The sequence below is a fragment of the Dromaius novaehollandiae genome, chromosome 9 (assembly GCF_036370855.1).
Source record: "Dromaius novaehollandiae isolate bDroNov1 chromosome 9, bDroNov1.hap1, whole genome shotgun sequence".
Taxonomy (NCBI): Eukaryota; Metazoa; Chordata; class Aves; order Casuariiformes; family Dromaiidae; genus Dromaius; species Dromaius novaehollandiae.
The window spans coordinates 2,575,008-2,587,689 of record NC_088106.1 but is presented as its reverse complement, the minus strand read 5'-3'; the positions used below and the strand labels follow the sequence as shown (position 1 = coordinate 2,587,689).

The window sequence follows — 12,682 nt, the reverse complement described above, 5'->3', positions numbered from 1 at the left end:
AGAAATTTAGAAGATAAATACAATGGCTGGGTGTGATGTTCTGCTGCAACAGACTAGCTTAGGAAAGGAAATAAATTCAGATTTTGAGAAGACAGGCCAGAAAGCCATACAGAGAAATAGTCCTTAACACTTTGGAATAAGATATGCAGTTTATTTTCCTTTATCCAAAGGAAGAAATATCACTTCATTCTAAAATCATCTAATTTTACTAAGAGATAAAATTAAATCACTGCTTTAGTATGCACACATGTTCTGAAGAAAATAGTTTATGTCACTGTGCAACATGTAGACTGAAATTTATGGCAAATTAAATTTATGTTATTTGCAGAAAATACTGTATACTTTAATACGACTCATCTGGGAAAGTGGCCGATAAATCAAGCATACAAGCTTTGAACTGTATAAGAAATATGAGAGCAAATCATAGGTAGATGGAAATCCATGGTGAGCCTTTATCTAGGACTGTATATGCGGAATGGGCTATTTATGCTAAATAACATCTGCAAAATTATCAGTTCTGCAAGTGGGAACAGGAATGACTAAGGGAGTAGAAAAGCTCCTAAACAAAGATTTTGAAAAGATTGAGATTATTTATCTCAGAAAACAGACCAATAGAAGGCATCACAAAAAAAAAAACAACACATTGAATAATCTTAAAAAAATACTGACTACAAACATCTTTCCCTGGTCTTCTAATATATGAACACGGCAATTCTCCATGAAGTTAAAAGGTGGGAAAGATGGAGAAAGGAAATGTGTTTTTACAATGCACGTAATTAAACTATGGAGCTCATTGTTTACAGGAACTACCGAAGCAAACAAGTGCACAAAAGTGAAGAAGGGGAACTCTAATTATAACTCTGGATGGTTGTCATACCAGTATAAAAATAATGACACAAATGTTTTATGTAATGATATTAAACCGCATGTTTCAAAGCTCAAAAGATTCTCTTATCAGGCTCAAGGTCCTCCTAGATCAGGATGAGATATACGACGAAGACAGATTACCCTGTAATTGCTATTCTAGGGTTCTTCCTTTGAAGCGTGCAGCATTTTTCAGTGGTGAAGACAGGATACTGAATCAAATGGTCTGTGGACTTTCTGCAGGAGCAGCTGGTGCCAACACTCCAGCTCCCACGAATGCGGGTCAGCTATCGTCGAATTCACAGAGATGGCTTCACCTGCCTACATACCGTCACTGCAGCTCAAAACTTCAACTCACTAATCTGTGAAGTTATCTGCGATACATGACAACGACATGACAATTGATTTACAGAAGCAAATTCTACAGTTCTGAAAATTACTTGTACCAAGAAAGGAACCACAGCAGTCTGTACAGAAGCCCTATCCAATGTGTACCACCCACAAATTATTTTTTTATTTGGTAGAAAAAATTAAGATATATTTCAACACAAATGGAATGTCAAAGCATACTTGAGAGGTAGCTATTTCTGTATTAAGCTTATTTTATTTTGAAAAATTTTTCCACCTGAAAAATGCATATAAGGTATGATTATATTTCCCTCTAACCAGTTAGGTAGTACACCCATTTTGAAAACTGAAGAACTGCCAGGGAAAGGTAAATAACAAATGATCTGGCTGCCTTATGACTTACCACAATTTGTGCCTATTTATAAAAAATTAGAGGGTAAGACATTTCTACCAAGAATATGGAAATAAGTTTGCCAGTTATATTGAACACAGAAGGAGGTGAGATATTAGGGCAAAACAAGCATTTTATGTGCACTGCTTCTTAGAAAATGCAACACTGTCACCAAAACATGACATTACATAACGGGTATATTGGTACATAAACGCTAAATAGAGTATCTGTGACAATCATCCATAAAAATACTCAAAGTGACATATAAATAATTTCAGTTCATAAGCAAACGGAGGAGACCATCCACATGGCTGTATTAATAACCTTCAGGACATTTTCTTTGCACGACACATGACCATATTAAAGATCAAACAAACTTTCTTTCCTTAAGTACTACCCCACTAGTAGAGAAGGTAAAGCTTAACCAACAGCAATAAATCATCAGTACAGGTACTAACACAGGATCTGCAACCGATCTGCTGTTGTGAGCCAGTCACCTTGCCTGTCTTGGGGTGATACCGGCTGCATGAACAGTCCCTAGTACAATAAGAACCTCTCAGCTCAGTCACTAGGTCTACTAGAGCAAATATAGACAACAAACACGAAGAAACAAAATACAAAGAATATTCTAAAATGATTTTAAGTTTTTGAATCATAACGTAATTTCATCAGTCTTAATCAGAACATAGAGCTGTGTATTTAGACTAAATCGATCCTTGTGAAGGGCCTAGTGAAAACCTTGCCTGCTACTTTGATCCTTAAAATAAGTCCACAAAGAAAAATCTTGTTGGAGCCAAGTCTAAATGATTTTGTGTTTGTTTAAAGTGTTTTGTGAATAAATACAAACAGAAAGACGTATTAAGTCTATATCTTGTGTGCACAGTGTCTGGAAGACACAGTAGAGCCATTTGCTCATACCTAACATTTCAAACATGTTGCTGCTGGAACACTCTTAACAATATTGTTATGTAGTGACAAAATACAGATTGCTCTCGATAACATGGGATGATACCTCATTGAATGATACCTGTGGTCTTCTACTTTTCAGTCTCACCTTCGGTATTATCACTGCTACTGTAGGATTAGTGAAATTTGCTCATCATGACTAGCAATAAGTAGTACTCTTAAATTTGAAATGACATACTGTGCATAAGACAGCAGGGTAATTACTGTTTCACTTTGATGACGTGTAACTATGCCTGGAACCGCACAACTTCTGTACGTCCTGAATGTCTCCAAAATGCCTTTGAGCCAGGATTATGAAAGCAACATTGCTTTAAAAAGAAACAGTTTCAAGAGATACTAACATAAAAAACCATAACAGCATTTTTGTCATGAGTTATTGTCTCAACAAAGCTGAAAAGATAACAATTTTAAGTGTTATCGCTACTCTTACAGTTTTCAAGAGGGCTATCTAGATTCTTGAGACAAAGTATCGAGCCCAAATCACTACACAGACTCCAGTTTAATGAATCTAAGAGAAAACAGACTGGCTCAGCCTGACACCATTTTCACTTCCCTTGCTGACAGGCAAAACTCCTGCATGACCTTCCCACTCAGGACGTGAGCACCTTTCATTTTAACCCCAGAGCCTTCTCCCTGATATTTTATAGAAGACTGACAAGTAACAGCACAACTGTATTACTACCATCTTCACTACTTTCCTCCCTTTCTTCATTGCTTTCACTCCGTCTTCCTGACTGTAAAACATCATTTTTTATTAAGGCCTGATTTGAGCTGATTAGTACTCTCACAACAACAACAACTTTAGGTGCTTAAGAAATTAATAATTTTGCATTTTGTTTTACTTGGAAGTTTGCTTGAAGTATCAAAATTTTCTTACCTAATGTTTCCTTTTGTAGTTCCCGACACCTGTTTTGCAGCTCATTCCCTTGCTGAAGTGAAGTTTGAAGCTGTTGCGTTTTCAACTCAACTGTATCAGCCACCAAAGTCAGATGTTTCACCTTTTCTTGGAGGGACTCGTTCTCTCTCTGGGATTTTGCTAATTTTTGATTCAACTTGGAAATTTCTGAGGAGAAAAATCATATAGATGGCTGTCAATTTTACCTTCTTCACTAAAAAGTATCTTACCTGATTTATGACCTCAGCGTTCTGGGATTTTAGCTGGGGTATGGGCAATGGTAAGCCATTTACATCAGCAACGCTTCTGCTCAGACTTGAGGGCCAAAAGGACAACCATGTGCAACACCTCTTGTATAACTTGTACTTAGCGAAACAGATAGTGCTGATGAATAATGCAAATTTCATTCTAAGTAATAATTTGATTTTGAGACCTTAGAGGAAATGCCTATTAAAACATACGTATGTATGTCAAATGAAATAGCAATAGCTCACAAATATTTGAATCCAGTATCTTAACAAGATATACAAACAATTATCGACATACAAAAAACAATTGCAAATCCCACTGAAATGAAATTTGAGAAGATTTCACAGTACTTCTCTGAAGATACTAAGGGGGCTAGCGCTGATAAGCATAACATAAAACTTATGGCTCCAAATACCTTTGGGCATGTGTCTTAATTTTGTTTTCTCTTTTCATTACTTAGGGTGACTACTGTTGTCAAAGTAATCAAAGTGCATCTTCAAAGCATAAAAGACAGGCTTTTTCAATCTATCATTCATTAGCTCTTCACTGTAGAAGTGCAGCAGTTCAAAGGCAGCTTCCTGGGTAGTTTCTATTGCAAGCCAAATAAGCCAGTTTTGGGTGGAGTATAATGAGCCTCCTCCTACATTTTCATAGGTTTTCCCCGAGCTTAAGTTATCCTTAATGACTGTACTTAACATTTGCCAAAGCAGCTGCAATTCATTTCTATTTTTCTCTCCAATTACTCCTAGATATTCAGTTGTCCAAAGAACTTACACCACTTTGATTTTTATTAGCAATTACAATGTTCAATTTAGATGAAGCCTAATTGAACTTTCAAATCATCTATTACATAATTTTTATATTCTGCCCACAGGCAAATTTTAAATTATTTCTGTAGTACAAATATTTTCATTAACTACAACCTTTCCCAGCTACATCACATTTAAATAAATTTGTTATACTACCTGATATAAACACTGAAAGATTTTACATTCTTACACTTGTTTCTACTTGCTATTAATTAACCAAGAGTAAAGAATGCCCATACACAAGGTTACACAAGGGTTTTTACAAGGTTTTTTCACACTGACCGAGGTAACAGGTTCATGTATGAAAAGCAGCACTTCATATACCACTTTTTCTTCTCAAAATCTGACAGAGAAAACAAGTTCTAAAAACAACAATGAATTACGTTACTGTAGAAATAGTAATGTAAAATGAATTAAAAGTTTACTAGACAATATTATGTTACCATATGTTAATAATGAAGAACTCATAGAACAGAGAATAAAAGTTTTAGAACAGCACTAGCAGGCAAAAAGAAAAAAAAAAAAAGATGGGGGATTAAATAGTTTGGTTTAGGAAGCTAGATTTAAGAACATATATAGTATCCACAGTCTGGCACTACTGTATGGGATATGTTGAATGCAGTGGGAGATACATAGCACATATAATGGAGATCAGAATAACAATTGCTTAGAATTTGAGAGAGAATAATTTTCTTTGGCTAGATGTGCACTTTTGTGTCTTCCATGGGATTTCATGAATCTGAAGGTCAAGGATAAAATGAAAATTACTAATAAGTGAATTGTGACATTCTATAAATAAATGAACATCTGCAAAGCAAATCGTACTGGAGTGAAACAATTGCATAAACAAAGCCCATGCTCAGCATGCACCAATGATAAATAATTTTTATTTGGGAGATAAATGTTTAAAAGAATCTGAAAGCTCTATTTAAGAAGTCTTAAAATGTTATGAATCTTTGAAAACGTCTGCAGAAATGCATCTATGTATTCTCTTTATTTATCCAGAGCTAGGCAGGGAATAAGCACAGGAAGAGATGAATTCTTAGGGACATTAACACTTTCTGTGCTCAGACTAAGTAGGAGATGAAGTCATGCATCAAAATGCAAGATATTGACGTTGACATTTAAATTAAATGTTCTTGCAAAATTTGAATAGAAAAGGGGATTTAAAAAAAAAAAAAAAAAAACCACTTGTCTTCAGCAGGCAATAGTCCTCCATCCTGGTTTCTCTGCTATTAGGCTCGGAACATCCCAGACCCATTGTCCAGATTCAACGCCCTGTCTCCACGGGTGCTGTGTGCCTGCTCACGCCCGCAGCAGAACTGCCCCATTTATTTGTTCCTATTTTGAAAAGAACATTAAAAATTACCTCTATTTTTACAGGGAGAATGGGCTACTGGGGAGCTATTATTTAAAATAAAGTTACTTATTCTCTGAGACACTCTGTGTATGCACGTTTCACTTGAGCTATGCATTTGCAGTGGAGTTCACAGGGTTTCACCAGCAGACTAATTTGGGAGATGGACATCGCCTAATGTGCCCTGATATTTCTCACAAGGACATAAAAGTTAACATCAGCTCACCTACTCCTTTGCTGCCTTAATAATCCAGAAAAAACTAAGCTCCAGGGCAACTAGCAGCTCATCAACAGAACACATTGAAGAGCTACAAGGAAAGGAATTCGTATATGAAAGTTACATCAGAAGACCAGTAAAGCTGCAGAAGTCAATGCAAGAGCTGTTTGGATGGTCTGGATGGTGCAGAGTCTGTAATTACACTACCACATGCTTTTCTCAGCAAAACGAATCTCTTAACTGGGGCACAGCAAAAATGGTATTCAAGGATAAATCAGTTTTAAAGCCGGAGGACTGGATATGACCTTCCAGAACAAGACAGCCGGTTGTCGCTGGCTCCCAGTGCTCCTTTTCCCGAAGGCTGCCCCGGTGCGAGCACAAAGCAGGCGGTGGGCCAAGGCAGCTCTCCTCGCCCCCGGCCGCTCCATGCCGCTGCCCAGGGCCAAGGCCCCTCAGACAAGCACACGCTCACCCCTGGACTACTGCCCTTACCCAGGCCCATAAGGAGGGCACAGCTGGCCGCCTATAAGGTGCGGTTTGCTCCTACGAGGCGGCTCATGTATTCAAGGCAGCCTGACCCCAGCATGAAAAATCTGGTCATGGGAGACATGAGGCAGATTAAAACTTCTCCAAGTCTTTGTATTAGTCATACCCACATACTTATCCTAAGTATCTTCATGTTTCAGTCTGACTTGGCTAACTGAACGTTGAGCCAGCACAACCCACTAGTAACTGGACGGGGTCCAACTCTGGTTGCATGGTGCCATTAAGAGTAGACAGCAATGGTATTCTACTACTTTTGATCAGGACAAATTAATATCAAAATTTTAGAAGTGATAATTTTACCCTCCAATTTGCTATGGTATGCTGAACTACCAAAAGGTACACCACCTTGCCCAACGTGTTGCAAGATGATGATTTACCTGTCAGAGCTTCTTTGCTAACAGCTTTTATTTGTAGAAAGATTTCTTCTTTCAGGGCAGCCCAGTTTTCCAGATTACCAGACACAACCTCTTTAATACTGTCTAGTTCACTTCTAATGAAAGGAAATAATGAAAGAGCCTTGTTGAGAGTTGAGCAATGGTGTTCCAACGTATTTCTGCAAAAGACAGAAAAATCAAACCAGACATACATTTGTAAAAGCAAATAAAGACATATAACAATCTTTTAATTATTTTAAACTTGATACCTACTTCTCTGTTCTATCATATTTTATAGTACATTCAGTTACAATAATTCAGTATATGGAATATGTTTAATATTAAGTATATTTATACTCACTTTCTCTTTTAAATGTTGATTTAAAACTTACATGTACAAATAAAACTGTACAGACAACTGTACAATTACTTCTTATTGTTTGAGAAATGACAACAATACAGTTTAAATGTCTGTATATCCAGGCTCATGCTGAATCCTTACAGACAATACACGTAAAAAATACTATATTGCTGCTGCATTACAAGTGCTTCTTTCTTATTTTAAGCATTAATCTTTTCAAAGTTAAGAAGAACTTCTTCTGTTGCTAATAACATCAGTGATCAGTAGTGATATTTGCCAGTTACATTTGCTAACACTACAGCATCTTACTATATTCTGGGAAACAAAGAAAAAATAGAATTGTTCTGAACATTCTCTCATTCACAGTATTCCTCCCGCCTGGGCCCGCTCTGCCGAATCCTTGCACCATCGTACGCTTTCACAGGAGACGACTTCTGCACTTCTCCGGGGAAGAGAAGTGCTCTTACCTGAGCACATGCGACTGTTTATATGCAGCTTCCTTTTCTTCTTGGAAATACCGCAAATCTTCTTTCACGTTTTTTAACTCATCTTGTTTGTTTTTCAGTTCCATTGTTAGTTTTTTTATTCTATATATGTAAATGAAATAATCAGAAAAGCATTATTTATACTACTAACCAATCTCTAGTTTTGCTTCAGCTTTAAATTAAAAACTTACTAAAACATTTTTAAAGATGATGGTTGCCTATTTTTTAACCTGAATTAACAGACCTTCAAATGGAGTCTCTCTAATAGTCAGCATTCAGTATGAGACACTTTGTAGTAAATCTTTCAAAATAATACTCGTATTTGGAAAATAATATGGAAGTGTACGTGCAGTATCAGCTCATATGTGACATATAAACATCTTTTAAGAATCCAGTGTTCATTCACAGTTGCAACACAGAACTACTCAGTTGTTTGTTATATTCACTTTCTTACTAAGATGTTTTAATCTAATATTTTTTAAACCTCAAAGGCATGAAAGAGCAAGTTTTATGAAAAATACAGCTAATTGTTATACATTTCCATTCTCAAATTAACAGTTATTAAAAACTACTATTTTTGAAAAATTACAACCTTCCAACACATGGAGGAATCAAAGCCAAAACCAGTGTCTATCATTCATCCTCCAAAAACGTGCTATTATGCAGATCTCCGTGTAAAGTTGCACTTGGTACCAATCTTAGGGGCTGCGGTACCTAAGAAGCAGGTACCTTGCTGCAGCAGGGCGATTCAAGGCATCCTAACTAGCTGCATAGGTTGCACATAAAATAGCAAGCCCGTGCGTTTAAAGGGGAAGTTGTCTCCAGCCAGCCAACAGGGAACACTAAATATTTGGTTACAGTCCCCAGAGTTTTGGGTTTCCCCCCCTCCCCTCATTCAGAGTGTTCATCTGTTTCTTAAATCCAGTCACTTGCAAAAAAAAAAAAAAAAAAAAAAAAAAAAGAATTCCAATTAGTCATGAACCCAAATGAGTCATTTTCCCTTTCCTCTGCACTCAGTTTCACATTCCAGTTCTTGAGCACTGAACAATACTTTCGCATTGCCGAGTTAAACAAAAGGGCGCAGCAAGAAAAACAAAAACAAAAAACAAAAAAAACCCCACCCAAACCAGAGTAAACATGGGTAAAATATACTTCTGCGTGTTATTTTTGCCCCTGTTGCTTGACAGTGTTGTTTTGAAGAGCTGAAGGGAAAAATTTTACATAAAATGTTCCCACCAGACGCCACTTCTATATACTCAGTTGAAATGCCAAATGACACTGGTATCAAACTGGTCAAAAATGTTCAGTTAATAAAACACTTTTCTTAGGGAAGACTTAAGGAGAGCGTAGCGAGTTCCAGACCAGACCTAGGTTTCCATGTTCCCAGCTTGACTAACGATACGACAGGGAAGGTACGCACTGCTTTTTCTGTACTTCTGCCCTTCCTTCCAGCAAAACCAACAAGCAGACGAAACCCCACAACAACAGGTTTTGGGCGCAGCAAATTGCCAAACACAAGCCGGAGCTGCAGTGTGGCTGCCTGGCTGCCTGCCCCGCTCGACAAACGGGAGCAGGGCGTCGGGCTCCGGCCCCAGCCTCCGCGCTCCGCACGGTCCCGCCGCTCCCCGACACCCCGCTCCACGCCTGGCACCCACTGCCCAGAGAAGAGGCGTGAAGGAGATGCTCTGGGTACAAGTGTTCACCCTGAACAGGCTGAAGAGTCTTTTCCTGCTTCCTCCCCGCAGGGAAGGAGTGTGCTCCACTGAAACAGCTTGGAACAGGTTTTTTAAATTGCAGTGCAGGTGACTATTTTGAGCATTTTGCATTAAACCTGGCACCGAAAAAGAAAAAGAAAGAAAGAAAAAGAAAGAAAAAGAGAGAGATCATGAATCTGGGAGTGGGAAAGGAAAGTAGTGCATAGTTATCTGGACTCACGAATGTACTATGCATCCTCCCTCCTATTAAAAACACATATCAATGTTCGTCACAGCTGTGCTTCAATTGTGCTGATTGAAATGAGACTGCAACACCGTAAGAGCAGAGTATCTGTGGTAGGCTAAAAAGTGAACAGAAACAGATGAGACGTGCTTATGGTTATACACGAGAGTAGAGTATTCAAAATAACGTGTCTCGTAAGTCTGAGGTGGGAAGGAACACCGACAGCCTCGCGTCTCAGCCGGCAGCTCGGCCGCTCAGCCAGCACCTCCCGGCAGGGCCTTCGCTCCGGCGTCGCGGCCCTTCCCGCCGGGGGAAACGGGAGCGAAACCAGACGTCTCTGACGGTGCAGGGGACCGATCCGGCTGACCCGGCCGGGGGCTTTCCCCTCCGTGGGGCTTCCCGGGCCCTCGCAGCCCCGCTCCGTGCCTGCCGCCAGGCTGGCCGCGCGGGAGACGGGGTGGGTCGTGCCCGCGGCTGCAGAGCCGTCGTGCGCCTTCCTCCGCTCCCGGGAGACCCGCGGGACGCCAGCCAAGGAGGCTGGGCGGCTGCTTGGGAATCGTTACCTTTCTTCTTGGTTTTAAACCTTAAAAAAAAAGCTTCGTGTCTGTTAATGATATTTATTTACATGCATGCATAAGTATCAGCAAATTTAGTTGCAGATGAACGACTAGCTGAGCAACCTTAGCGTGCCCTTTTCACTTTAACCGCTTTAAGTTTCCTTCGAGTCTGTGAAAAACGTCATTTTACGGTAACGCCAAATCCCCACCAAGCGAGCATTTCCAGCGGCCGGCACTACGAGCGCGAGCCGGGGCTGTGCTCGCCGGGGGGTGCCGCCGACCCCGCCGCCAGCGGCACCCGCTCCGCGCGCCGCACAGCACACCCTCGGGCGGCATTTTGTAGAGCACAGAATTTCTAGTATTTCTATAATAACGATGTCACAAGAGGAAATTACCACCTAGGGGCAGAAGACGCAATAGGGTAATAGGTTATAACAATTTTTCTAGTAAAACATAAAGGAAAACAATGGGAAAACATTTTGTTTAGAGATTTTCCATGATGCTTTAGCACGTCTCAGTATCCTGAAAGCATTCAGGAAAAAAGCAATTATTTACACATACTTAAATATTAAATAATACATTTGAAAGCTTTTACCATTCTGTATTTCTTTCAATGGCCGCCCTGCCACAGGAATTCAAGACTGCTGAACAGGAAAATCACAGCAAAGGTCAGAAAACGAGGGAAACAGACTGTGCCGCAGAGCGCAAAGCGGGGCGGCCCAGCGGTACAGGCAGATTTAAGGTTTACTCGAAATGCTTCCCAGGGGCTCACGAACATTCACCACATTTTGCTACACAGCAGGGTCAACTGCACTAACATATAATGCAGTTATCTTCATCATCAGTGAAAATATGATTACCTCTGTTAAAGTTCATATTCCCAGTTCTTTCTTTCTATTTACACTATGCAGCAAATACATTTTCAAGCCACTGAATAATGGGACTTTCAATAAGTTCTCCCAAAGCAAAAAGCCATACAAAAAACAAAGCCTATACTTTTTTTAATCTAATAGTGGTTTGCACGCTCTAGATCAATATGTTCTACAGGGTAAGAAAGTACTCACTCCTATGTCAAATTTGTTAAACACCCAAAACCCTAAGAATCACTATACTTTGAATCTGCTGTTTAGGATACAGATCTAAACTGAGTCTGGTGGCTCAGACCACCCCGCTCCGGCACTGCCACGCCGGCCCTGAACGCCAGCCCTCTGCTTGCAGCCCTCCCGGGGCCCGCAGCCCCCGCACAGCCCCACAAATCCCCTCTGCCCCGCGGGAGGCAAAGCCCGGTCTCTCCGGGCAGAGCCCCTGCGAGGATAGAGGCTCCGGGCGGGCGTCGAGGCCGTCGGAAGAGCCGGAGGCTGCCCCATCCCTGGCCCTGCGAGCACAGCCACCCGGATAACGGAGTGCTGCGTGCTCTCGGCTGCCTCTTTTGAGCCTCTTCCCTATCGTAGACAATCTGACTGACTTATTTTTCACATACAGCCACAATAATGTAAATAAATACATCTTAGATCCTGGTCTTCCAGCAACTCCGCAGTTATTCCCACAATTCTAATGAAACGAATGGCGGCATACAGCAGTACCAGACAATTAAGCATGATTATATGCCTGTGTTACATGCACAAAACCAAGATCATGTAGTACATTATTACCATTTCACATTACAAGGGTTTTTTTTTTTTTTTTTTTTTTTTTTGCTATCAGCTTTAAATAGTCATTCTAATAGCTTCCTCTGTCCATGAAAGTAAAATTACATGGATCTGTAACTTTTAAGAACTAGTCCCTTCCTAAGCTTTAAACGCCTCCTGTTAGTATAATGCAAAGGACTCCATTTACTGGCTCATTGTCAGCAGTAAATAAACAATACTTGAATCTGCAAATATTTTACAAAGCTAGAGATCGGCAGAAGCATTACATTAGCGTTTGCTTCAAATTTAAAAAGCAAAAGAATATGATAATAATTTACAGTAAAAACGCCCTAATATTAATGTGCATTAATGTTACCGGATGGATCATCTATAATGCACTTGCAGCAAAATACAAACTTCAAGAATATTGGCCCTGATAAAGAAACTTGGATCTGTAGAGCTCCGTCAAAACCATAACTGATCATCTAGTAGTTAAAAAGTAAGCTGTTTGGGCTTAATTGTGATCACGAAAAACTGATAGAACTGATTAGGGAAAAAAAAAGAAAAGAAGAAGAAATTTCAGAAATACCTTGCCAAGAAAATTTATCCATAGCTACCTGTACAATTCTTTTTGAGGGACGAAGGGAAGACAGTACAATCTTTTTGACTGCATTGGGGAGCAGAATCAGATTGGTAC

The 12,682-nt window shown here is 39.8% G+C and overlaps 1 protein-coding gene across 6 annotated transcripts in view; it reads right to left on the bottom strand.

Annotated features, from left to right (window-relative positions):
* LEKR1 (leucine, glutamate and lysine rich 1) overlaps window positions 1-12,682 on the bottom strand; it is a 75,575-nt gene that overhangs the window by 41,456 nt on the left and 21,437 nt on the right. For all 6 annotated transcript variants that reach the window (XM_064516523.1, XM_026096869.2, XM_064516524.1 and 3 more), the window contains 3 exons: window positions 7,845-7,964; window positions 7,020-7,195; window positions 3,447-3,632 (listed from right to left, as the gene is read on the bottom strand). In XM_064516523.1, coding sequence (XP_064372593.1) covers window positions 3,447-3,632; window positions 7,020-7,195; window positions 7,845-7,964 — 482 coding nt within the window. The remainder of the gene's footprint in view (window positions 1-3,446; window positions 3,633-7,019; window positions 7,196-7,844; window positions 7,965-12,682) is intronic.